The sequence below is a fragment of the Euleptes europaea genome, chromosome 6, assembly GCF_029931775.1.
Source record: "Euleptes europaea isolate rEulEur1 chromosome 6, rEulEur1.hap1, whole genome shotgun sequence".
Lineage (NCBI taxonomy): Eukaryota > Metazoa > Chordata > Lepidosauria > Squamata > Sphaerodactylidae > Euleptes > Euleptes europaea.
Window position 1 is genome coordinate 40,782,866 of NC_079317.1, and position 25,417 is coordinate 40,808,282.

The 25,417-nt window shown below is 40.1% G+C and overlaps 1 protein-coding gene across 2 annotated transcripts in view; it reads right to left on the bottom strand.

Annotated features, from left to right (window-relative positions):
- Positions 1 to 280: 280 nt before the first annotated feature.
- AKAP6 (A-kinase anchoring protein 6) overlaps positions 281 to 25,417 on the bottom strand; it is a 296,164-nt gene continuing 271,027 nt past the window's right edge. For both annotated transcript variants that reach the window (XM_056850738.1, XM_056850737.1), the window contains exons 13-14: positions 5,173 to 8,572; positions 281 to 1,031 (exon numbers count right to left, since the gene is read on the bottom strand). In XM_056850738.1, the coding sequence (XP_056706716.1) occupies positions 5,213 to 8,572 (3,360 nt within the window). In that variant the 3' untranslated portion in view covers positions 281 to 1,031; positions 5,173 to 5,212. The remainder of the gene's footprint in view (positions 1,032 to 5,172; positions 8,573 to 25,417) is intronic.

Here is a 25,417-nt window from a genome sequence, read left to right on the forward strand (position 1 = left end):
ACAACCTGGTATGAGTGTGGGCTTATGTAGATCGCTTTAGGCAGATGCATACACTATTTATTTTAAAGGAGAACACAGGTAAAAGAGAGCCAGTTCTGAAGTTTCCCCCGTAAACTAGTTTATTATGCCAATTCTAATTATCATGCAATCTAGTGGTTTTAAGGCTTATGTCTTCCACACCACTGGGCATCACAAACATTAAAGCATTTTATACTGTCATTATACATCAATGTTTGCACTTGGGTTATACATATATACAGAAATTATTCACACCTTGCTATTTCCTTCCTTCAAACCAACATAATTTTACTGTGAAAGCAGCTTTTTTAATAAACGGCATAAGAAATACAGCAAGGCACAATTTTTAAAAACGTGGGGCTTCTTTCTGATTACCACTTCAAGAAGTGTAGTATAAAACTAAAATGTTGTACTTAATTCATCAGAATGTTAACAGTTCTTAATATACAACACTGTGTAGCTGTTTCTTGAAGTGTTGCATAGATTAATTTTAAAACAAAAGGATAAATTTGTGTTTATTTTGAATAACTTCATATGTATTGAATCAGAAGCATTAAGGTCTTTGCTGCAATCAAACTTTCATTCTAAACATAAAATGCTTTCAATAAACAATATGCATTATACACATAAAATATCAAATTTGATACATAAAATAGGAGAATTAACGACATATACAGTTCTGAAATGGTGATCCAGAATTACCATATATTCTGTGGAATTGCAAAATCATAAAAAATGTAGTTGATGAGAAGTCATATAGAGGCATACAAATTTGGAAGGGTAGGTTGTTGAGAGGTAGCTTGGGAAAGAAATCCATATGAAAACAAATGGTTTAACAAAAGGGTAGTTGAAATAGAACCAGCATATGCATCCTGGTCTCAAAGCCAACATGAAGAAATCACATTTGGAAGGAAAATTTATCTTGGGAGAATAACAAAGGCAGTGATACAATGGAATTAGAGGTCATCCCAGGGTTTAGAGCATGAGCCTGCACCTGAAGTGCAGCCAATATTCTAAAAGGAAAGGGAAAAAAAGTAACAGCATGTTAAATAAAGTACTTTTCATCTGCAAAACACAAGCTTTTCCAGAGCAACCTAAAATAGCCTTTTTATGATCTCATACCAATGTCCTTATATGTAAAAATGACTGTATATGAGCAACAATTTTTCATAGCCTGAGGTTTTAAGTCAGTATCAGAGAGATATCTTTTTATTGATGTAGAAACGTCATTGATTTTTATAAAACAAGATTTAGTTTCAAAAGGCACAGGGGAAATAATCAAGTTTGACCTTTTCCCTCAATCCCGTCCTTTGAGGTGCCTGTGAACTTACCTTCTCTACCTTTTGAAAATGCACAATCAATAGGAATGCATGACTTAAATAAAGGCCAACCAACCAAAATAATCTCCAGTCCTAAACCCATTACATGGAAGTAAGACCCATTAAAGTCAGGAGACTTGCTTCCAAGTAATCTAGTTAGACTTGAGATGTAAGTAGGTTACATAAACAGAATCATAACCTATTTAAGTATCATTTATAGTGTGCTTAAAAGTAATTCAAAAAGATGATAGGTCTCATACAAATAATCCATAAATATAAACACTACATTTTAAAAAGTGTTTAATTTTTTTTATTCCTAGTTAGAATAATTAATGATTTTTTTTCATGATACAGAAATTTTATACTCCAGGCTAACCTATACAACAAAGAGTAGAGGTTTCTGATGAGGATTATGAAGAAGTAACTGTCAGTATACAGAAAAAAGAGAGATTAGTACAAAGTACCTCTCTCAAGCATTTCCTAGGAGGCACTCCAGGCTTGCATTATATGCCTTCCCAAATCAAGTGGAAATAGCTGTATCTATCCAGTTACCTTCTCCTTTGATCTTAGTTGCTGTAACTGACCTCTATATTTTCACAGAAAATGGTGCTCACGCAAAATTGTAAAAAGCACAGGCGTCGGGTTTCAACAAGAACCTAAAGTGTTTCAGGAAAGTTGTCGCATTTCTCTTCTTAAAAATTCAGAGTGCCCTTCTTAATTGAAATCCTTACACTTGGTCTGTATATATTCCAAGCATCTTAAAGTTGCAGAGACAGAATGGAAAGGGGTATAAAATAACTATGTCTATTCCGCCTCAGGTTAGATATTCTGGAACTATTTGCTGCCATATACGACTGTGTGTGATTAAATAATTAAGAACACAAAATAGGCCATGTTTAATCACTCTGACCCTGCAAGAATGATTTATGTATGGTAACAGGCTTCTCCCTGACCTGGATAGCCCAGGCTAGCCTGATCTTGTCAGATCATCTCAGAAACTAAGCAGGGTCGACCCTGGCAAGTATTTGGATGGGAGGCTTCCAAGGAATACCAGGGTTGTGACACAAAGCCAGGCAATGGCAAACCACCTCTGACTGTCTTTTGCCTTCCAAATCCCACCAGGGGTCTTCATATGTCAAATGTGACTTGATGGCAAACTGCCCCCCCCCCAACCCAGGCTTCTACATCCAGAGCACCTTAAGGGCTGGGTTCAAAACAATACCAAAAGTATGACGAATGGGTGGGTGTCATAGTGACAGCAAAAAAGATGGCATGAACTCATCCTTTGTTCTTTGCAATATCTCACCTTCATGAGGAAAAAAAAATCACCCTAGCAATATTCAAGCAGCACACTGGATCACAGTACAGAATAATTGCTTCAAATGCAGAACTACTTTTGAAGCTGCTTATAGCATTGCTATTACTCTCCCTTAATGGTCAATTTTTATAACACACTGATAAAGAATGAGATTACAACTTAGCTGCATTCAGCAGCAAAATATATTTACTTTCTCCCTCTTTATTCTTGCTTGCAGCTGGAGCAAAGAGGCAGAAATCATATAAAATTAGTTGAGCTGCGTTGGTAAATATGCATACTGTCACCTTTGCGAACTGAGTTTATTTTTAGGGTACACATATACCATAGATAATTTTTCTCTTAAGTATCACAGCTCCACATAAAATCACACATTTTAATGAGCTTACAGCACAGGTGCTCCAAGAAAAAATAATAATGGTGTTTGCCATTTATCTTCCAAATTAAATAATGTGTTTTTAAATAGTAACTTTTTTCATAATACACTTATGGGAACAACATTTATCTGTCACATTTTAAGAGATGTATTAGTAATAAATGTAAATTACCTTTGGAAAATCAGTAATTAGGCTCATCAAAAAATAAACAATCTGCCACCAAAAAGATAATCTTTAGCATAGTTAAGTATAATAACTGTTATTTGAATAAGTTAACAAATTAGGATAGATTGCCTCTAATTCATTTCCCATAGCATGGGAAATGAAGTTTAAGTATCAACTAAGATCTCAGTGGGGGCAGGGAATCTTCCACCAATTCAGTAGAAATGAGATGCTAGCACATGTTTTCTTTTCACTTGCTTCACACTGACTAGCCTCTTGCCCTTGGGCTCCATAGCAAGACCGCAGATTTCACATGAATTTCACATGGGCCTTATACTGAGTCAGACAATTGGTCTATCAATGTCAGTATTGTCTACTCTGACTGGCAGCAGCTCTCCAAGGTCTTGGGTCCAATGCAAGCAATCAACTGAGAAGGTTCGTCTCCTGGAACAAAGGTATTTTTACAGAGATGCCATGTCCATTCTAGTGAATAGGTCTAAGATTTCTGTTAATATGTCAGTATTCCATCATCAAGTGATGGATGAAACAGCACTTAATGCTGTTTGGGGCATCAACTATTTAAAAAACCCTGTATTATTTCGATAATTTTCCTAACAAAAGAAGAGGCCTGTGATCTTCTATGACTTTCCTCCTCTGATATTGCACTGCCGAGGCAAACATACCTCTCGTGTGAGCAGTTACTTACATAGATACAGCTGGATGTAGCTTTTAATTTCAGGATTTCACAACAATTTATTTCACTGGGGTTTCTCTGAATAAAGGGTGTTTGTGTAAGGCTAAAAGGGGATTATCACTATATAAAATGCTATTAAAATAGAGAAATTGGATTATTCCCAATATGAGAGAGACTTCCTTGTAGAATCATTACAAGGAATGATTGTTTGTCCAAAGGTGGCTTCACTGGGCAGCACAAGAAACCAATGAAAGTTTGAGTGCCCAGAAACAGAGCAGCAATTCTACATGCCACCCAGTTTTCCCAAGTTGCATTTTAGCAAAGGTATCTATGTATGACTTGTTGCAACAGAATTAATCATTAAAATGAACACCTCATGACAATGCAATAGGCACATCCAGTTTGTGCCCTCTCTTACCCAACTCCTGATCCAGAAGAAATCCATCATAGATGTTCTACACTGGATTGGAGCAAGTAATACTAATTTAGTATAGGAGACAAATTCCTAAGAGGCAGATGTGCAAAAGCTGCACAGAACTCTGCAAGGCTTAACAAATTAACATATTTCCCTAGGCATGGGTTTTTGTGGCCCATAGTCCAAAGTTCTCAGAAGGGAGGGCAACTTCATGCACTTTCTCCCCTTCTTCGTGCAACACTACCTGCCACATGGTATTTTGTTTAGGAGGGTCCCCCAACCCTCAGCAGAGGATTTTCATGGTGCACAGGGGACTGCTGGGGGAAGCCAGGGAAGATCAGCTTCCATCCCTATCTTGATATAATCTGCTTTACAATGTAGCTAATTTTATTATCATCGTATTGCAGATGGTGGCTGAGGCTAGGAGAGAGTAGTTTAGAGATCATGTCAGAGATGATATTTGAACCAGGGACTTCCTGATTCCACCATGCAATCCCATGCAGAATTACTCCTAAAGCCATTGGTTTCAATGGGCTTAAACTGGAATAACTCTTCATAGGGTTGTACTATCATCTGTTAACCACTATACTATACCAGCACATTTCCTGCCTTTTGTTCATCTTGATGAATAAAGGCAGTACTTAAAATTTCATGTTAGCAATTCTTGATGAACGAAGTCTGCATTTCATACTTGGTCATCTATATCCAAGGTCAAATTCTAAAGTAAGAAGGGACTTCAAATGAGTTTGAGTCTGTAATAACACAATACTGTGACCCATTTTTAAAAATTCTGAAATAAAACAAATTGTGCTTTGTTATACAATAATATAAATAATAAGCAAATATCATTGTGCATGGGATACGTTACCCACCTGCTTATGAAATTGGTAGGTGTCCGGGGATGATTATATTCTACCTATGTGCATTTATGTGCCTTTCTTTGTGAAGATGCAGGATGTTATCTTCACATGTAATAGTTTTAGTGTTCTGGTACAAAACATCTTTGCCTTCCAAATGATCAGACTGTAACTGAATGTCTTCTACTGAGGCCTTTATAGAACAGGCAAGATTGTCTTCAGACTTTGAAATACCAAGAGACTCTGCAGGAAGATTTTCTTTGGAGCTATTAGGGAGAGAATTCACATCTGAACCTTTGCTAGGCATGTCCAAAATCAATGATTCACTAGCAGAATTTTTAAAATTATCTGATACCATCTGGCTAAGAGAGTCAGGCACATTTATGTCCATCTCATCATTTAACAAAGAAAAGCCACTATATTCAGCAGATGTTTTAGGGTCATCTATGAAACCCAACCCTTCATATTTTACCAGTGGTACCTCGGGGGCACTGTTAGCAATGTGTGCTTCCTGTTCAACTCGTTCCTCTTCAGGACAGGCTTCAAAGAAACATTCAATATTGTCCCTGTCATCTGCAAAGTCTAGTGGTACTGGAGTACTGCTTTTTTCTTCAATGTATTTAGTTACCTCCCCACAGTCGCTATCATGAGAAGAGAGTGAGAGGTAAGAATAAAAATCCCCTTTTCTAAGTTGTATTGGCCTATGAGAATGTTCTAGAACTTTTTCCTTGATCTGCACTAACGGATGTGGAATGGGTGGCTCACATTCAGGCTGGGACTTATTCTTCAAGGCCGTTGAAGCCATGTCAATGATCTCCATCACAAAGTTGTGCACTGAGCAATCTTCTCCATTTCTTTTATCAAAAGCAACAGATTCACAGTTACAACACGAATCTGAACCATTGGCTGAAGTATTTTTTCCTGCTTTATTTGATTTTAAAGCTGTACAGCAATCACTACCATCTTTACTAATTCTTGTTCTGTTTTGTTGACTGCTTGGCAGAGATTTTACTAAAGCTGTATCTGGTGTATCAGTGCCTTTGATATCTGAACCAAGTTCTGTAAAACACTTGTTAATGCAGCTGCCATCAGACGGAAGATGTTTTTGATATTCTTTTGGAGAGTTGGATGTATTTGACAGTGGAATAGTCTCCTTACTATCCATATGTGACTCGTCTGAACTATCAGTATATGCTTCACAGCCACAACATTCATGTTCACTTCCTGTAGCATCAAGTGTGCTAATATTTGTAGGAACTGCAGAAATTCTAGTAAGTTCTTCCTTTGGACTTTCTTGAGTATTTGCAACATTACCATTCTCCATGTCGTCCACTAGATAATCCTTTGAAACCTGAAAAACATCATTTTTAATTTGCCTATTTGTCCCAGGCTTATGACTATCTGACATAGTCTTGCTGTTGCCATTATTTTCTGCAAGTTTATGTATCGAATCGTTCAAAAACTTTTCAATGCTCAAAGCATCTTTCGATTTCATCGTCTCATTACTTCTTAAATTCTTACAGCACTGGATTTCATCATCCAGGTTGCACCTTCTCTTCTCCTTTGTCAGATAAAATTTTGGTCTGATCCAAGTGTGGAGTTCATTCTTTATGTAGTCAAGTCCTGAAATTAAATTGCCGTCTTCATAAATATCCTCATCAGTTGCAATACTGGAGTCATCATCTTCGTCTTTAATGCCCAGCTCTTCTTCAGTCAGGGTGAGGGTAGAACTTGATAGCAAATCACTATCATCTTCATCATCAGTGCAAGCGGAGGTACAGGAAACATTAACAATCATGCTAACGTTGACATCGCTCTCATCAGCGACCGACCGATTGAGGTGTTTTCTGAATGATGCATTTGAATCTGGTACTTTATTTCTGTGCAATACAATGTCTTCAGAGCACAGAGACAGATCATCACTGCTGCTTAGCTCAGTGAGAGAAGCAGGTGAATCCTCATTGATAGACAATGCAATATCCAGTGACAACTGGCCAGTCAAGGACATTCGTTGAGAAGTGCTTTGGAGTGTAATATCAGAGATGCTACGCTTTATCTTTTGATCTAATGGGCTCTGGATATTTTCTAAACGATTCAAAAGGTCTAATGTCCTTTTACTAAGCTCCCCAACAGAATCACTACTTCCACTTAGGTCTCCAGACCCATTACAACTAAAAAGATCTTCATTGCTTTTGTAGGGAGTTAGCCAACTCTCCAAGGAAGTACTCCGATGAAGACCATCACTGCTTCTAAAAATACTTGAGCCAAACAAATCACTTGCAATAGAAAGGGAGTCTAAAGAAGAGCTGTGTGATAAAGATGAAAGCAGTTTCACGTTTGTTCTGTCACCCATTTTCTTTAAATCTTCCACAAATTCACAGGGTTTGGGATCCAAATTATCCAAGTCAGTTGATAAAACAAGTTCCTTTGTAGATGCATGAGGTTTTAATTCCATAGGCTGATGCTCAGATTTAAATGGGATTTTGTCAAAATAAAAGCCATGTAGCAAACTGCCCTGTTTGTATAATTTTTCAGAACTTGATTGCTTCATTAACATTGGCAGTTTGAATTTGGAACCCTGGAGGTATGAATAATCATAAAATGTAAAGACACTGTGTTTTCCTTCTTGTAAGCCCTCTTTTGAATACTCAGGGCAACTTTGGGCAATGCAGTCCAGATCACTGACTTTGTCACTAGACTTTGACTGAGAAGAACTAAGGAAAATAGCATGGCTCTCCTCATCTTCCTGTTTAAATTTTTGTTTTGTTACATCAGCGATGTCCCCTATTTGGTAACTTGAGGCATTAGTTACAGAATTATCCTGCATTCCATCAGTACCACTTAGCAAACTGATTTCAGAGTTGTTGATAGCCTCTGCATCATCTACATTCGCTATTTTATTCTGAATTTCCAAATGTCTGCTTATGTTTCCACTGTGATACATATAATTCTGTGGTTTTGCCAAAGTGTTGCTTCCTGTTAGGTCTGGCAAATGTTTGAAAGCTGAAAACGATAAGTCTTTATTTGCAGGGATGTTTACAATGTCCGACTGTGTGACACTGGGGAATTTGGATGTGTTTTCCAGCATGGATATATGATTTATTCCTGATAATTCCATGTTATGGAGGCTGTAAACTTGATAGACCTGAGGGCCTGGTGATTTTGTAACAGTGGGGCCGGTGAGATAATTTTCATGAACGCCAGGGTTTTCCTCTTGTTTTGGACTGTTGTTAGCACATGCTTCAGATGCAGAGTTCAGCTTTGCATCATCCTTCTTCACTTCTTGATCAGGCTCACTGAATTCCTCATTAATGCTAATTAATTTATTACTTATATCCATTTCATCCCATTCCAGTGCATCTTCACTTGTACCATTTAGCTCCATCAGCCCAGGATCAATAACATTCAAGGATTCCTGTTTCAAGCAAACACAGAAAAACAGAACCACCTGTTAATCAAAATTTTAAATAATACATTTCACCTCCATAATTGAAAAGCATTATAAAGTACATTACTCATTATAACAAGCCTGTTGCTTGCAGTAGGGCTACAAACATAGATTTATGACTTGAAAAAAATACAGAAAAGTGAGATACATTTCTGAAACACAATATAAATATTAATAGTGTTAGTACTGAGGCTAGAATATTGACCCTGGATGCAGGAAACCTAGGATCAAATTCTTGCTCAAGCATCTATCATAATTTTGTCTTGTCCAAGGAGCTGAAAGCAGTGTAATAAGGTCCTGTCCTTCCATTTATCCTCAGTGAAGGTCACTAGCTGATCCTAGACATACATTGTCATCCTAACCTCTCTCACGTTAGGATGACAATGTATGTCTAGGATCAGCTAGTGACCTTCCTGGCTTAATGGAGATTTAAACCAAGCTTCCTGGCCCGACGAAGACAGTGTAACCACTATACTTTATGGCACTTAGTTACTCTAGATGGTCTTCACTTCCTGTATAGTAATCCAACAATAGTGTGGAGTTTAACAGATTCCAAACTACTTAGCTACTCAACTAAGGAAATACAAATACCATTAACAACAGGAGCTCTGCTCTGGACTCAGCCTCAGGCTATTCACTTCCATCCTGTTAACTATGGTTCCCAAGCACTGGTTCAAGTTTGACATTGCTGCTGTTGGATATGGTAGTGTGGCTGTTTGGGTGGGTCCCAATTGGATGAAAGCCCTTATTCTTGGCTGCCTACTCAGTACTGCTACAGAGCTGGCCAGAAACAGCTGGGCTCATACAATCCCATTGGAATCACCCTGCTGAGTCTGGGTGATACACTCTGAATCACCAAACTCAGTATTACATCATAGAAAATCACATTGTTTTTGGCCACAATAACTGGCAGTCAGCTACATCTGAGTCCAGATTAGAAGCTTTACTAAAATCAAATCCTGCATAACCCAGGTGGGATGAAAATAATATTCAGCCTCAATAAGAGAAATAAGCAGCAATGTAAGAGATTATATATGTGAATTTGCAAGAGTACAAATGAAAAAGAAAAAAATGTTTAAAATATTTTAGCATGGAATACTTTAAAATTAATCTAATGTGCAAGTTTTTAAAATAACAATTACTTTGTACAGAGCACATCCAACTGTGCTGAATTTTTATTTGAATTTCTGTTTGCTCTCTTGCTGATAAAAGCAATATTAATGACTGGTTCATAATGACTAATGAGTGTGAAAGTCTTTAGTTGTAAAAACAATGCATCAGTTTAATCAAATACTACATTAATTTCATATATTGTCTGTGGTGACATTGCTCCGCCAATGTGTTGAATAAGGAAGTGAGATGTAGAAAGAAAGAAAAAACACTCCTTTGTTGCTTTCCTATAAAATTGCACATTATATGTATATAACATTTACAGATCATTTCAAAATCTTTCAGGTTGACGTGCACTCAGCTGTGAAAGCAGATGGAAATCCCTTTTCATGAGGGCTTTTCACAGAATGTAGTGCAAGCCTATCTGGAGAGGCAGACAACTAGTCTCCCGGCCCATTTTTTGACTTCTTGGGCTGCATCCACAAGGCAAGAATCCTGTGTTTCCCTGTCATCGCTGCTGTAAATGCAGAAACATTAGCACTGGCAACGAAACGTCCATACAGGAGTTTGGTGAGCACTTACTTCCATTAGTCACCATTTCCCCTTCCTTCTCCCCCCCCACTATGCCACCAAAAGGCTTTTCTTAAAATTGGTAAGTATTATTGTACAGTAATGCAATAATATTGTAATTATGGGTTGCCATGATTTACTAGTCCTTCTTTTTTCTTTTTTTTTTAATAAGATTTTTATTTATATAGTTGGAGGGGTACAGGAAAAAAAGGAAGGGGTAAAGCGTTGTATTTGTAAAAACAATTCAACATTATAAAATAAACTCAGTTGTAAACAACAAAAAATTATTGGTTGTTTATGATATATTATAAAACATTTTTTGCGTTAAAAATAATTGCAAAATATCGTTCAGTTATTCTACTTGTGTCATATTAATGTTCTATTATGTAAAAATCCAGAATTTACTTAACAGTTAGTCAAAACACAGAAGATAAAACTTAGCCTATTATTAAAGTTTAAGCCAGCGTACTTCGTTCAATTAGTTGCAATTCATATAAGTATAGAATGACGCCCACTTATCATCAAACTGCTCTGTAGATTCACTAAACTTTAAATTTAACTCGAAAGTCATCTTAGCCATACTGGCATATTCCAACAGTTTTTCTTTCCAGTCTTCTGTTTCGGGTATATGAATTTGTTTCCAGGTTCTTGCCAGAACTATTCTGGCTGCAGTTGTAGCATATTTGAAAACGTCCTGGAATTTTAAAGGCAGGTTTGGTGGCACTATACTGAGTAAGTAAAATTTAGAATCAATTCCCAAAAGTGGGAATTCAGCTTTCATTTTTTTTTAAAGTAAGTATCTAGTCCTTTTAATTGGGAGGTTTGAGGAAAAGTATACTTTATTCTGATTAAAACATTTTTTTCCAGTGTTGTAACAGGGAAAATGGCAGCCATCAAGGACTGACAGAAGGTGCAGAAGGTTGGGCTAGATAACAGATGAGTTCCACCCAGCTCTGGGATTTTATCATTTTTAACACTCCTCATTAACATATAGTCTGTATTTAAACTGAGGCTATCATATTTTGGTCACATTATGAGAAGACAAGAGTCACTAGAAAAGACAGTCATGCTTGGAAATGTTGAGGGCAGCAGGAAAAGAGGAAGACCCAACAAGAGATGGATTGACTCAATAAAGGAAGCCACAGCCCTCAATTTGCAAGATCTGAGCAAAGCTGTCAAAGATAGGACATTTTGGAGGACTTTGATTCATAGGGTCGCCATGAGTCGGAAGTGAGGTAACACAGAGAGAGAGAGACCCTAAATGGGCCCAGCAAGGGGGAAGCCAACTGATGTACAACCATCGCTGTCCTCAACCATAGGCCAGGCAGAACAGCTCCATCTTACAGGCCCTGCAGAATTGAGCCAAATCCCGCAGGGCCTGGTTCTCACTCAATAGAGAGTTCCACCAGGCTGGGTCCAGGGCCAAAAAAGCCCTGGGTCTGGTTGAGGACAGCCGGATATGTTTTGGGCCAGGGATCAGCAGCAGGTTGGTTCTAGATCACTTGTTCCCAACCGGGGGTCCATGGACCCCCAGGGGTCCGCGAGAACTAAATTAAGGTCCACGAAACAAAGTTATAAACCCATAATAAATTAATATTTTCAATTAAAAGTTTTATATTATAAAAATATATATTCAAATATTATTCTAAGTTTAATGTTTAACTAACAGTTATGATTAAAGTTTATTTTCAAATTCTCAAAATTTTTATTTTGAACCTTGGGGTCCCTGCACCAAACAAAAAAGTCCTAGTGGTCCCTGGTCAAAAAAAGGTTGGGAACCACTGTTCTAGATGAACGTAGAACTCTTTGGGGGGTATATTGGGAGAGACGGTCCCACAGATACAATGATCCCAGACCATTTAGGGCTTTGAAGGTCAATACCTGATCTGGTACTCAATCTGGAGTCCATGCAGCTGATGTAGCACAGGTTTTATATGTGTTCTCCAAGGGGTCCCTGTCAGGACCCTCACTACCGCATTCTGGACCAGTTGTAATTTCTGTAGCAGTGTCAAAGGTAGCCCTGAGTAGAATGAGTTACAGTAGTCTAGCCTGGAGGTGACTGTTGCATGGATCACTATGGCTAGATCAAGGTGGGACAGGTAGGGTGTCAACTTCATGGTCTGGTGAAGATGGTAAAATGCCTTCCTGGCCATATCTGTGACCTGGGCATCCAGACTCTTGATGGAGGCAGCCAGTTAGAGCTGGACCCCATCAAGAGTTGGGAGCTGAGGCCCAGCCACAGGACTTCCGTCTTTGATGGATTTAATTTCAGCCGACTCTGCTTCAACCACTTCACTATGGACTCCCACTTTTGAATAGTCAACAGCAGATAGAGGAAGGGGGCGAATCCAGATCAGGGTCACAGTGTGGGAAGGGAATTAACTCTTTCCTTGCACCATTTTCCCAGAGTTGCTATTTTACCTTACAAGTAAAAGTACAGAAACCATATATTTATGTTTCCCCCATGGGGCACAAAGAGTTCCTTGTCTGTATGTGTGTGTGTACATTTGTGTTTGAGATTAGGAAAACAGCACAGGGTCAAGGAGAAGATTAACACCTATAACCCTACCTCTCCCGCCCCGGCCTAGCCATGGTGATCCATGTGATGGTCACCTCCAGACTGGATTACTGTAACTCGCTCTATGTAAGGCTGCCCTTGAGACTGAGCCAGAAACTCCAGATGGTACAAAATGGCACAGCAAGGGTCCTCACCGGGACCCCGCTGAGGGCCCTTATTTAGCCAGTGCTCCGTCATCTGCACTGGCTCCAGCTGGAACACCGGATCAAGTTCAAGCTGCTGGTTTTAACCTTTAAAGCTTTATATGGTCTGGGACCTTTATATCTACGGGACCACCTCTCCTGGTATACCCCCCCAACGGCATTACGTTATGCCAATAATAACCTCCTGGTGGTCCCTGACCCAAAGAACGTTCGGCTGTCCTGGCCTTTTTCAGCCCTGGCCTGGTGGAACGCCCTCCCTAATGAGATCAGGGCCCTGCGGGACCTCAGGGAATTCTGTGGGGCCTGTAAAACGGAACTGTTGGCCTATAGTTGGAAGTAGCTACTATTTTCCGTCATTGCTGACCTCCCTGCTCCCCCCTCTCCCTTTTTGGGGTTATATGTTGTTCCAGCCATTGTTGGGGGCCTTACATCATGTGGGAACTCTGACTGCCTTTCCAGGCCTATAAAGGCCTCTATGTGAGGCGCACTTGTTTGTAATTTATTGATGTTTTAGGAATGTTAAAGTGTTTTTATATTGTGATTTTATTGTATTTGATTGTGTTTGATTTTGTGATATAAGCAACCCTGAGCCTGGCTTTGGCTAAGGATTGAGAACAGGGTATAAATCTAAATAAATAAACAAATAGCCCTGTTCTGATCTCCCCCGCTGCATTTAAACATGAAAAAAGAACTGTGGGAAATTTCTCCACTGCCCATGTCCTTTGGCCCTTTGTAGCTTATGTACATTAAAAATGCCCTTGTGTTATTACGGGCACAAAGGCACATGAGGTTGAAGTTAAGCAGGTCTGGCGAGTGCCTGGACAGAAGATTTTACTTGACATGACTCTACATGTTGTGGAAGCTCTGTGGAAGAAGTGAGAGATATAAACCTAAATAATAATAGGGGAAATACAGAGGTGGGTTTGTCCTTTTTTCTTCTTTTTTACTAGATTTACTGCTAAAATTCAACAATGATTCTTTGTTTGGCCTTGTCATTTACATGTTATAGATGCTTTACATGTTATAGACGTTGGTGGAACACTCTTGCCATGTCACACCTACATACCATTACATTTTGAGGAGAATTTACACGGGCAAGAAGAGTTTGGGCAGTTATAAGAACAGCTTCCTCCCACCCCTTATGCAAACTGTCAATCACTGCATACAACTGCCTGAATAGTGCCGGAAACAAAAATGAAAGAAAGAAGCCATCCCCCACCTTCAAGAATGTATGAGCACTGAAGAGAAACAAAAACGATTTTGTCTTCAGAAAAATGCCAGCTTGCCAACTACTACTGAGGGAAGTAGTCATGTTTACAGTGCCTGTTTCACCTCTGCTTCTCTCATGCTTACATTCTAAATGGGGCTCGTTGTATTATAGCCAAGCAAAGAGCTGTCCTCTTCAAGAAACACCTACAGCTCATTACTAATAAGCTGAAATGGTAAAGGACACAAGCACCACATTTTTGGGTCCACAAATATGTATAAGTACTACGCTTTACTGCGGCTCTCTAGAGGCAAGAGTAATTAGACTCATATACTTACTGTAATTAAAGTTAAAGCAGAAGCTAATTAGCAACGTTGTGTTTATTTTTGAAGAAAATAAAGATCCAAGACCCATGTTACATTTTTTTAAAGCTAATGTATACAGTACTGCACCATTAATCTAGTACATAGATTAGGTTTGTCACTTTTACTTGCACATCTATAGATTTTGATAGGATATGCAAGTAGTAGAGAATGCTGTGAAATACAGGTTAATTTAGAGGCTAGCAGAAAAAATATCTTTATGGTGTGTGGTAGTGCAAGATATATTTCCTCCCATATTTTTTTGTACATATTCTTTTCTTACTGCAAAATATGTATCCTTATGGAGTCCCCCCCGCCCCCGAATATGGACCTAGTCTTGCCTTGAAAAATCATGGGCCAGATTTCTGTAGTTTGCAACACTGACCTCAAAATTTTTTCTGATATTTGCTGTAGATGTAAGAACAAATGCTGACATGGGTAGGGACTATGATTGAGAATGCACAGCAGAATCTCCAGCAACTCCAATTTCAGAGAACATGAGCTGAAGAAGAGTTTTCTCTCCCTGAGACACTGGACAGCCTCTACCAGTCATAGTAGATACTACTAAGCTAACAGCCGATTCCTGAGAATTGGGCCAAAATTCTTTGGAGGCAGCGTAACCTCTCTGCCAGTGAGGCCAGTCCCACCGGCGGCCGAGTGCCGCGGGACCACTCCTTGCCCCTATGCAGGGAGCGTTCCGGGGGGGGGGCTGGGGGGAGGAGCTGCCGGCTGGATGGCTTCCTATCCTGGTTCGCTGCGGTACGCTGGCACCGAGAACGGCGGTTTTCACTGTTTTCAATAGGGTTTCAACCTCTGTTTTCAACCTCACTGTTTTCAATAGGGTTTTTAGCCCCATTGTAAACCGTTCCCCCGGTGTGCGCGAATCGGTTTAGGAATAGGCGTCACTGCGCCTCTTCCCCGCCGACTCCGCACGCCGTTGTTTCAGGAATGGGCTGTAAGTGGTCCAATGATATAAGACAGCTTTGTATGTCTACATCATATGACTTTTTCATATTTTGTATATCATATGACTTTCTGTGCATTTTGTAGAGATAGAGTAACATCATTAAATACTGGAAAAAGTTTGCTAAAACCTGGATTAATTCAACATTGGGACTGCTTACCCATTAGCAATAAGGGCATCATAAATCCCAAGATTTGGTAGGAAACCGCTGACCACAGCAAAAAAACCCAAAACCAAATCAAAATCTATAGTTAAAATTGAAGAACAAGAAACTTCTTGAAGGAAGAGTGATAGAATGTGTCAGGTACTATTAAATTGTGTGGTTTGTTTCACTATATTAAATTGCGAGAGGGATACAGCAAAAGTAACGCAGGCAGTTCCAAACCTTTTTAGTGTCTTTGAAATTTTACAAAGAGATTGCCATCAGAAGGCTCCAGGCACAAGGATCTGGCATTCTGAATTCAATGGAAGAATAATTGAATTTATTTATTCATTTTTGAAATGGCCTTCTGATCTTAGCTCATGTCAGTGATTGACTTTACCAACATTAAAAGCCTCTTGCAAATCTCCAAGAGGAAAATAACATTCCCAAACATTTCAACTGTTTAAACTGTTTGCTATATTGGAAGGGCAGACAATTGAATTTTTTATTCTTTTTTACAATTTTGTACAAATTGAGTCTATTTCTCCAAGTACTACACTGTAAGCACTGTTAACACCCAGATTCCAAAAACAAATACCACAGAAAACAGTGGTTACTTCCTGTTCTATCACATTTTAAACCAATTTAAGTGACAATCACTGGCTTACATGTCAAATTGTATAGGTAGAAGGGATTTATTTGGGCTGATAACATCTGGCAACACAGCACATCTTATTGGAAGTTGCTTTGGCTGCACTATGGTTTGCTTTTCATCTGTCAAGGGGTTACATGACAGGTGTGTGTGTGTGTGTTTTTTTGTGTGAACAGACTTGAATGTCATTTTGGTCTCAGAATAGCTTTGGTACAAAATGTGCATCTTTTTGCTTCTTCTGGGGAAAAAGGCTAGCAAAGATTATTCACCAAAAGCAGGAAAAAAAGTAGTTTTCATTTTATACAGAATCTGCATGGTTTGTTATTGACCTCTGGTCTTAACAAATATTTTGTATTCCTAGAAAAATAACTACAAAGTTTTATGCCCTTAAATTAAGGAACAAGATTTCAGGAGCTGCCACAAGAAGGGAGGAAGCAAGAAAGTTGTGCTCTGTGAGCAGAAATTCTTCCACCTGCAGAAAAATTACAGGGGAATCTAAACAATAAATACTACAACAGAGTGGCTGTTGAAAAAACTTGATAAAAGTTTTGTAGGGTTAGAAAGGAGCAAAGTATTTCAGACTCTGTTCATAATTCCAGATTGGAATTTCAAAATTCTTGTCTGATTTCATCTCAGAAATCTAGATAGCTGCTACTAGAACTATCTTGGCTGAATGGTAAAATCAACACCCGATCCATGTCAGCTTTTAAAAAAGGAATCTAAATATTCCGTCAAAACAGGAAGGATAATTCATAAGTACATTTCAATGGTCTTCCTAGTGAAAGCAATGCAGTATGAACAGAAAATTCTTCCAGTTGTGCATACTGATGCACATTTGGAAACACACCCAATTTATCTGTGTATATATCCTGATCCACCATCCAGAAGGTTGCTCACATGCACAGATTTGCTGAGCTGTGTTGGGGAACATAAAAAGGGTAGCATAAATTGGCTCAATTGGAACCAGGAGGCCACTGTCACAGTTGTCCTTTTCTTAAAACGGAGCCATATTGTAGAGTTCCTCATTTTTTCCAGGTACCTGGGATATTATTTGTAAGCTATGCATGTATTTAAATATTTTGGAGCCTTTCATGAGGATAGTTTCAGAGGGTAACCATGTCGGTCTGTAGTAGAGACCAACAAGATTTTCAGGATATAAACTTTTGAGAGTCAAAGCTCCCTTTGTCAGATAACTCTTGAAAGCTTATAGCCTGAAAATCTTGTTCATCATAGATCATAGAAGATCATAGAATCATAAAGTTGGAAGGGACCACCAGGGTCATCTAATCCAACCACCTGCACAATGCAGGAAATTCACAACTATCTCCCCCCCACACCCCCAGTGACCCCTACTCCATGGCCAGAAGATGGCCAACATGCCCTCCCTCTCATAATCTGCCTAAGGTCATAGAATCAGCATTGCTGACAGATGGCCATCTAACCTCTGCTTAAAAACCCGTTAGCCTGCAGAGACCTCCTCTGACGAAGGGGAAATAGAAGCCAGAACAGAGGGACATCCTCGGGCAGAAGTCCCACAGGAACAACCGCAGCTGCCAGAAGAGAGGATCAGCCAAAGTCAGGAGATGACTCACCATGCCTGCAGCCTGCCAGCTCAAGGGCTCCAGTTGGACCTGACACCTTGCAACATGCAGTGTCTCCAGAGGCCTCACCAAGGCTACTGGAGCACAGAAGAAAACAGGTCCATCTGGCAGTGCAGCAGAGACGGCAGAGTGCTAGACTGAAGGCTTTACAGAGGAACCTACTCAGTAGCAGTGATGAGGAAGAGCAGGGCTGAAGCACCACCTGTGAACTCAGCCTAATCAGCATCAGCTGGCTCTGCTACAGCAGCAGGAGAAGGGATTTAAGCCATCATTTAGGCTTGGCTGTTGTGCAAGCAACTTGTCACCAACCTCCTTGTGTACTGGCCTTGTTTCCTTGCTATACTTTGGATTCCTGGTATCCTGACTTCTTGGACTGACTTTGACTAATGCCTCGGACTTCCCTTGCCGGTATTGAGATCTTGGACTTTGCCTGAACTGTGAATGACCTTGGACTGTTTCCCAGACTACGCTTCCAGCTTCCAGCCCTTGCTCCTTGCCTGCACCAAGACAGCTGGACAGGGCCCGTGCCAGCGTCCAGCCCCCCCCCCCACGCTGGAGTCAGTGCAACTTACGCAGGCGTTAGTAGCCCGCACGCATCACCCCGGGATGCTGATGGGGCCTTCTGGCGGCATCCGAATGCTGGCAAAGGCCGTGCCAGCATTCTGGGAGGCATTCCCGGGGTGTAACGGTGTCCTGGGAGGTGTTCCCGGGGCGTTCCGGTGCTGGGCTGGGGGTGGGGCCGCCTTTAGGCAGCCTCCAAAGCCCTTTTGGGCCGGGAATACCCCTTTTTATTTTTCCCGAGATATGCCACCTTTTAGATGGCATATCTCCCATGCAACCTATGAAGCTTGCATGGATTTTTTTGCGCCGGGAGGAGGAACCGCAGCCGCGTTGCTTCCTAAGCCCAGAGCAGGCATTCCGCTCAGGAATGCATTGTAAGTGTGGCACTGTGAATGGATGCACTGACAAAATAAACACCTGTGATAACTGAGCACCAGTGTTTGAGGACATGCTACCATGTGTGTTCAAATGACCTTCACTATAGAAATAGTTTCAGAAACTATGGAATTTATGGTTTTTATTGAGAATGTTTATTACACTATATTGATAGATCAGTCATGCACTAGAATCTATTGCTAACTTGAAACAAGATATTTATATGGAGGGTATCAATATGCAATTTTCTAAGAGCATGGGATGCAGGGCAGTATGTTAAATATGATGTGGTTTTGTACAATTTGTAGCAATGTGAGAATTGTTACCTGGTTTAAAGTTCCAAGATGTATTAAAGTTCGCTCCTATTTTCCAAAATTATTTCATAAAGACAAAAATTCAGCATCTTTCTACCTTGCTGAGTAAACCAACTGCCGAAGCTCTGACTCCATAAACTTTAGGAACTCATTTATTATGTGGCTTGATCAGACGCTGCATTTATTCACACAGCGCATCTATAAAACTGAGCTTTCATTAGAGCCATGGGGAGGCCCAAGTATTTTTTTTTCCTCTTCACTTGAGAAGGTGAAGCTTAAGAAGATAATTAAGCATGAAACAATGAGGAGGCTTGCTGGGTAAGCAGTAGTGTGAAAACAGTTACTCCTCACAAAAGAGGGGAAATTAGCTGGCTGGATAAAAGAGGAAGTGTCAGACTGGAAGACTGAAAAGAGGACTGCCAGCCTAGGCAGAGAGCTTGATGCATCATTAATGCCATTTTTTAACACTTAAACACCACAGCTGTCCAGATTTGAATGCATTCAAATGCCACGCATTAAAAGAAATGAATATGCCATGTTGGAAATTATTTCTCTTAAACTTCCCATGTTCATCTTTTACTCATCGAAGCCAATAGCTAACTGCCAAGCATAGCAGGCTCTCGGTGCACATCTTTGTTTACCGAGCCAGTGCAAACACAGCCTTCTAAAGAGATTCAGTGTCCTCATTATACTATCACAAACACATCATTTTTACATTGTAAAAACCAATATTTCCAGGAACAGAAACTTTGGTTTGATTTTGTTGTTTTCACATAGCGCAGTTTCATTTATGATGTGCGTTTTCTTTCAAAACTTCCTTCTCCAGAACGGTGTTCCCTGAAGCAGCCACAATTTTTTTTTGGCAAAGATTCAGGTGCATGCAGTGCCAAAAAAATAGAATAAACAAACACTGCTTAATGCAGCTGGCTAGGTAATTTACATATTACTGCACACCAAACACGGAGACCTGAATATGGATTAGAGTTCCTGCGATGACACAAATGCCATATAGATAAAGAAAATGAAAATTCTACATATCCATCAATTTACCATTCTGATGAGTGACATTTTGTTGTGAAACACACACACACACACACACACACACATGTACTTAGAAATACATTAAAATATATGAGAAAATGGAACATGAATACATACTGAGGATATATGGATGTTTAAGTCGGCCTGCCTGCCTGCCTTAGGGTTGTCAACCTCCAGGTACTAGCTGGAGATCTCTTGCAATGACAACTGATCTCCAGCCGATAGAGATCAGTTCACCGGGAGAAAAGGGCCGCTTTGACAACTGGATTCTATGGCATTGAAGTCCCTCCCCTCCCCAAACCATGCCCTCCTCAGGCTCCACCCCCAAAATCTCCCAGTGGCTAAGAGGGACCTGGCAACCCTTGCCTGCCTGCCTGCCTGCCCGTCCATCCATCCATCCATCCATCCATCCATCCAGCCAGCCAGCCAGCCAGCCAGCCAGCCAGCCAGCCAGCCAGCCAGCCAACCACATTTAACAGCATATATATTCTATTTGGATATATTCTCTTTGGATATATTCTATAATGGTTTCTTCCTCCCCCCACCCCCGGGCAACTTTTCATGTGTTGAAATGTGAGCAAAACAAATATTCCAAGGTGGTAAGAGAAAGCCAAAATACTTTAGCACATTTCTGTATACTTGTCCATGTGTTTACTTAATACAGACTTAGCTAGGTGTCCTTCAGCATTAGGTGCCAAAAGCCACAATCCAGGAAACACAGGTTCATACTGATAATTGTTTTCAGAATCTTCATATCAAAGTACCCATTTGGGGGGATTTATGCTGAAAAACTACTGTGAGTATTCTACTAGGCAAAGATTAATCAAGATTTCTGCCCTGAGGTTATCACTTTGAGATCAATGCAATTCTAAAGCAAGTATGTGGGAGGACTGCTATCTTCATAGCAAAATTCACAGTAAATGTGGATAATGCAGACCATACAAAGTGAAATACATGACTTGTGAGATGTTACACAGTTTCTGCAGTACTGCTTTAAGTTGAACTCTTACAGGAGTAAGGCCGACTGCAAAACTAGGAGCTCTGAATGAATGAACTGAAGGCTCACTTGAAGACCAATCAGTGCCAGCATTATGTAGTAATTTAAGAATTATTTGCTTGGGTTTTTTTATATAAAATATTTTAATTTGAATCAATTTTGTCTTCATGTTCACTCAAAGTAGTAATAGCTCGTGCCACTTCATAGTCCAAAAATGTTACATTTTTTTCTATCATATCCTCCTTCAAATAATTAAGAACAGAGTCATTTTATACTCATAATAACTTTTTGAGGTACATTTGGGTCAGAAAGAATAACTATCCCTCTAATCTGGTGGACTCTAATCTGGTGAACCGGGTTGGTTTCCCCACTCCTACACATGAAGCCTGTTGAGTGACCTTGGACTAGTGACAGTTCTATGAAAACAACAGATCCATTTTCTGAATTTCACATCACTACCTTCTTGAACTTTCTAGCAAAACAGTAATTCGCTTAGAACTCATCTCTAAACATTATGGCCAAAAAATTCATATAATCTAAATGCTTAGCACAGAATAAGAGCTTCCACCTATCAATCTGCCACAAATCAATCCATATAATTCAGACCACACCATTTTACAAAGATGGCCAGAACCTAATTAAAACAGTTCCTATATAATATATATGTTGCATATTAAGAGATTTATTTTGTATCGTTTCTAAGAAACACAACATAAATGCTACATAAAACTAAAAGAGGTGGAGAACACCATGGATTTTACCAAATGAAAAATAATTGTGGTTATATTTATACATAAGGTAATGACTGAATAATAAATGTCATGTACTTTGCCATATGTTATGTACAGCAATTGAATGAAATCTTAGGATTCCGTGCATGGGGCAAAGTCATTGCCTGAGGCAATGAAGACACATGCTTTAAGGGAGAAAGTAGTGTCTTGTGGAGGGAAGAATTGGCTCCCTACCTCCTGGAGAGACTTCTCTTACATGTTTAGTTAAGTGAAGAGAAGCAAGAAGAAAAAGAAAAGAACTGAAGTCACATCAGGAAATGAACCAGTGTTATGCTTTTGAAGCCTATTCATTTCAGAGGTACTTGCATAGAATTCTTTCTTGCTTCAACAATTCAATGACCCAACTGTCTTGAACAGAACCAATTTGCATAATTAGCACGGGACAAGTGGAAATTGTGAGAGTGGTCATCATGTTCCCTCTGCTCTTGCTTCCTTCCCACTCCCTCCACACCTTTTCTCACTTTTTGTCTCTCTGGTTTTCCCTCCCACAGTGCCTATATTTCTCTTGTTATCTGTCCACCTAACCCCTGCTGTCACTCCATTCCTCTCCTTATCATGCGTGTGCGCGCACACACACAAACTGTCCTCAACTTCTCTTTCTTTCTGAGTCCCTCCAGTCTCTCTCACACACTCATTCATCAGTTTTTCTCATTTTCTCTCACACACAGTCATTACCTTCTCTTTTTCTCCCCACCCCCCAGTCACCCACTTGCTGGCTTCCAGTGCTCCTGCTTCTGCAGCTCAGCGCGGGGAGGGGGGCAGCAGTTCCTATTTTGTCCCTGCTCAATGGGAGTACAGCCATGCCTCAAACCCCCTTTTCCTCCCTTTCCCTCTCCTTTGGCATACAGCCTCTACTCCCAGCTTCCCCTTTCAGCTTCCCACCCTCACCGATGCTGGGCCACCATGACTCCTGGCAACCCCCACCAGTGCCTCCAGACCCAGTGCAGCTCCAGGCCTCTGCTGCCGGGCCACTGAAATCCCCCCCCCCCGACTGCTGGGAACTCATGCCGTGCCTGGCATGTGCCCCAGACTCCGCTGCTGGGCTCACTGATGCTCCCCCCCCATATACACTATGTTGCTGCCGCTGCCGATACTTGGAGCAGGAGGGGCAGATTGTCTGCACATGCACAGACAATGCTTTTAGTTTGAGGGAATTTTAACCAACCAAATGTATTTTTTAAGCTTTTCAGATTTTTCTGCAAACCTTGGGAGTCTCCCAAGTTTGAAGAAGTATCTGTTTAGAGTTAAGTGCGCCCCCAATCTGCAGATTTAGATATCCACAGACAGGGGGCACATTTCAGAAATAGATATATAGATTGAACAAATAGTTCATTTATATCCCAGCTTTCTCCCCAATGGGGACACAAAGGGGTTTACATCATTCTCCTCTATTTTATCCTCACAACAATACTGTGAGGTAGGTTAGGCTGAGAATGAATGACCCAGCCAGGTCACCCAGCAAGCTTCCATGGCAGTTAACGGATTCGAACTTGGGTCTCCCAGATCCTAGTTCAGCACTCTAATCACTACACCATGCTGGCTCTGAGTAACTCTGCATGGATTTTATTTATTTTCAGCATTTATTGAGTATTTTCAATTTTAAAAGTGGGGGAAATGTTCTTATAAATAAACACTATTTATTAAGTACAAAGATGTTTAATGTCCATAAAATCATGATTGTAAATTATTATACCATTATGTTTTTAGCTCTATAAGATTGCTACCCATCCTGAACATTTTAAACATGTTAGCTAATTTTAGTAATCTTCCAGAGATCTTATGAAGACTGCCATTGGCACACGCATGGTTACCGATGGGGAGCACTTAAAAAAACCAGGTAGGCAAACTTCCACCCATCCCCACTTTCAGGACTAAAAATTAAAATCTTCTTTCTAAAGTAAAACAAATAATTGCCATGTCAGGATGTGTGTGTGTTAAGTGCCATCAAGTCGCTTCCAACTCATGGCAACCCTATGAATTAATAGAGTCAATCCATCTCTTTTTGGGTCTTCCTCTTTTACTGCTGCCTGTCAGGATATATCTAATTAATATAAGATCTAGTTAGAAAAAATGAAACAAAAAGTCCTCAAGAAGGTAAATGGAGTTTGGATGTTTTGTAGACCATCATCCTGAACCAGCAAGAGAGATTCACAAACAGCACACGTTTTTATGTTTGTGGATCAATTAAAAAGGGTGATAGGTATTGAAAGTCTTCTGCATCCAGTGTTGGGGAGGAAAAAAGGGGAGGCAACAGCAGTGAATGACATGGAAATAGGGGTGTGTGTATGGGGGGGGTTACACCATTCCTGCCCTGCTTGCTGCTGCTGCCATGTTTTGTACTCCCATCTGAATGCAGCCCTGTTCTTTAGATCAGGATGAAATTCTCACAAACAACCCTCAAATGAGAGCATCCATGCCACAGTGCTTCAGAAAACTACTCAATGAAGGCAAGTGCTTATAGTATGCAAATGAAGAAACCCATGTAAGGCTTAGGTAGTCTCTGGCATTAGTGGAACATACCAGGTGTGAATAATTTCTGCAGGATTCAGAATTCCTTTTTCTGATTTTCACACCAGTTTACAGAAAGGGGTCTTTATACAGCAGTTTTGAACTCTCACACTTCTTTTTCCCCTATTAGCCATCACCTTTCAGAATAATCATTGTGATTGCAATTAGGCCATTTCAGATGCCTACCTCTCTTAGTACATCATTGCTCTGTGTAGCCAAATGACAAAGTGATAATATTTGTCTCTTTCATAAATGATTTTTCAAACTATAAGGGGCATCACTGCACCAGTGTTCCCCCCCCCCAAAAAAAAATTGTTTACCAATAAGAAAGGCTAAGAACAAGGAGGTTTAATTTAGATCCAACTCAAACTTTACAAGGGACTGTTTTCTTTTCCCTTAAGTGACAGCAAAGCACAAAAGAAGAAGTGGATGAGGATATTGGCTTAGCAGCAGCGCAGCATTTTCACCCATTTTTTTCAGGTTTGCTTTTCATTCATTATAAAGAATCTGGGATTTTTTCCCAACCTTTTCTGAAATAGTACTTTCAGCAACCCCTTTGACTTCCAAGAATAAGCATCCAAGAAAAAGGCTTCTGGAAAAGAGAATGCTTGATTTTTTCTTTAAGTGAGCTGTCTCACCAGTGCAGAATTTTCCAAGTTCTTACAACTCTAATTAAAATGTGGTAATTGGTTATGTTACCTCAATTACCATGATGCATGGACATTGATGCAGAGCGACACCAATTGAATCCCTTGGGTGTTATACCCTAAGGCCATCCCATTTATTGTGGCCTTATTATTTTCAATTATGTGGCTGGATGTACAGCATGCTTTCAAAGCCTCAGCACATGGGAATTGCACAGGACACATGGTACACTGTACGTACAGAAGGGCTCA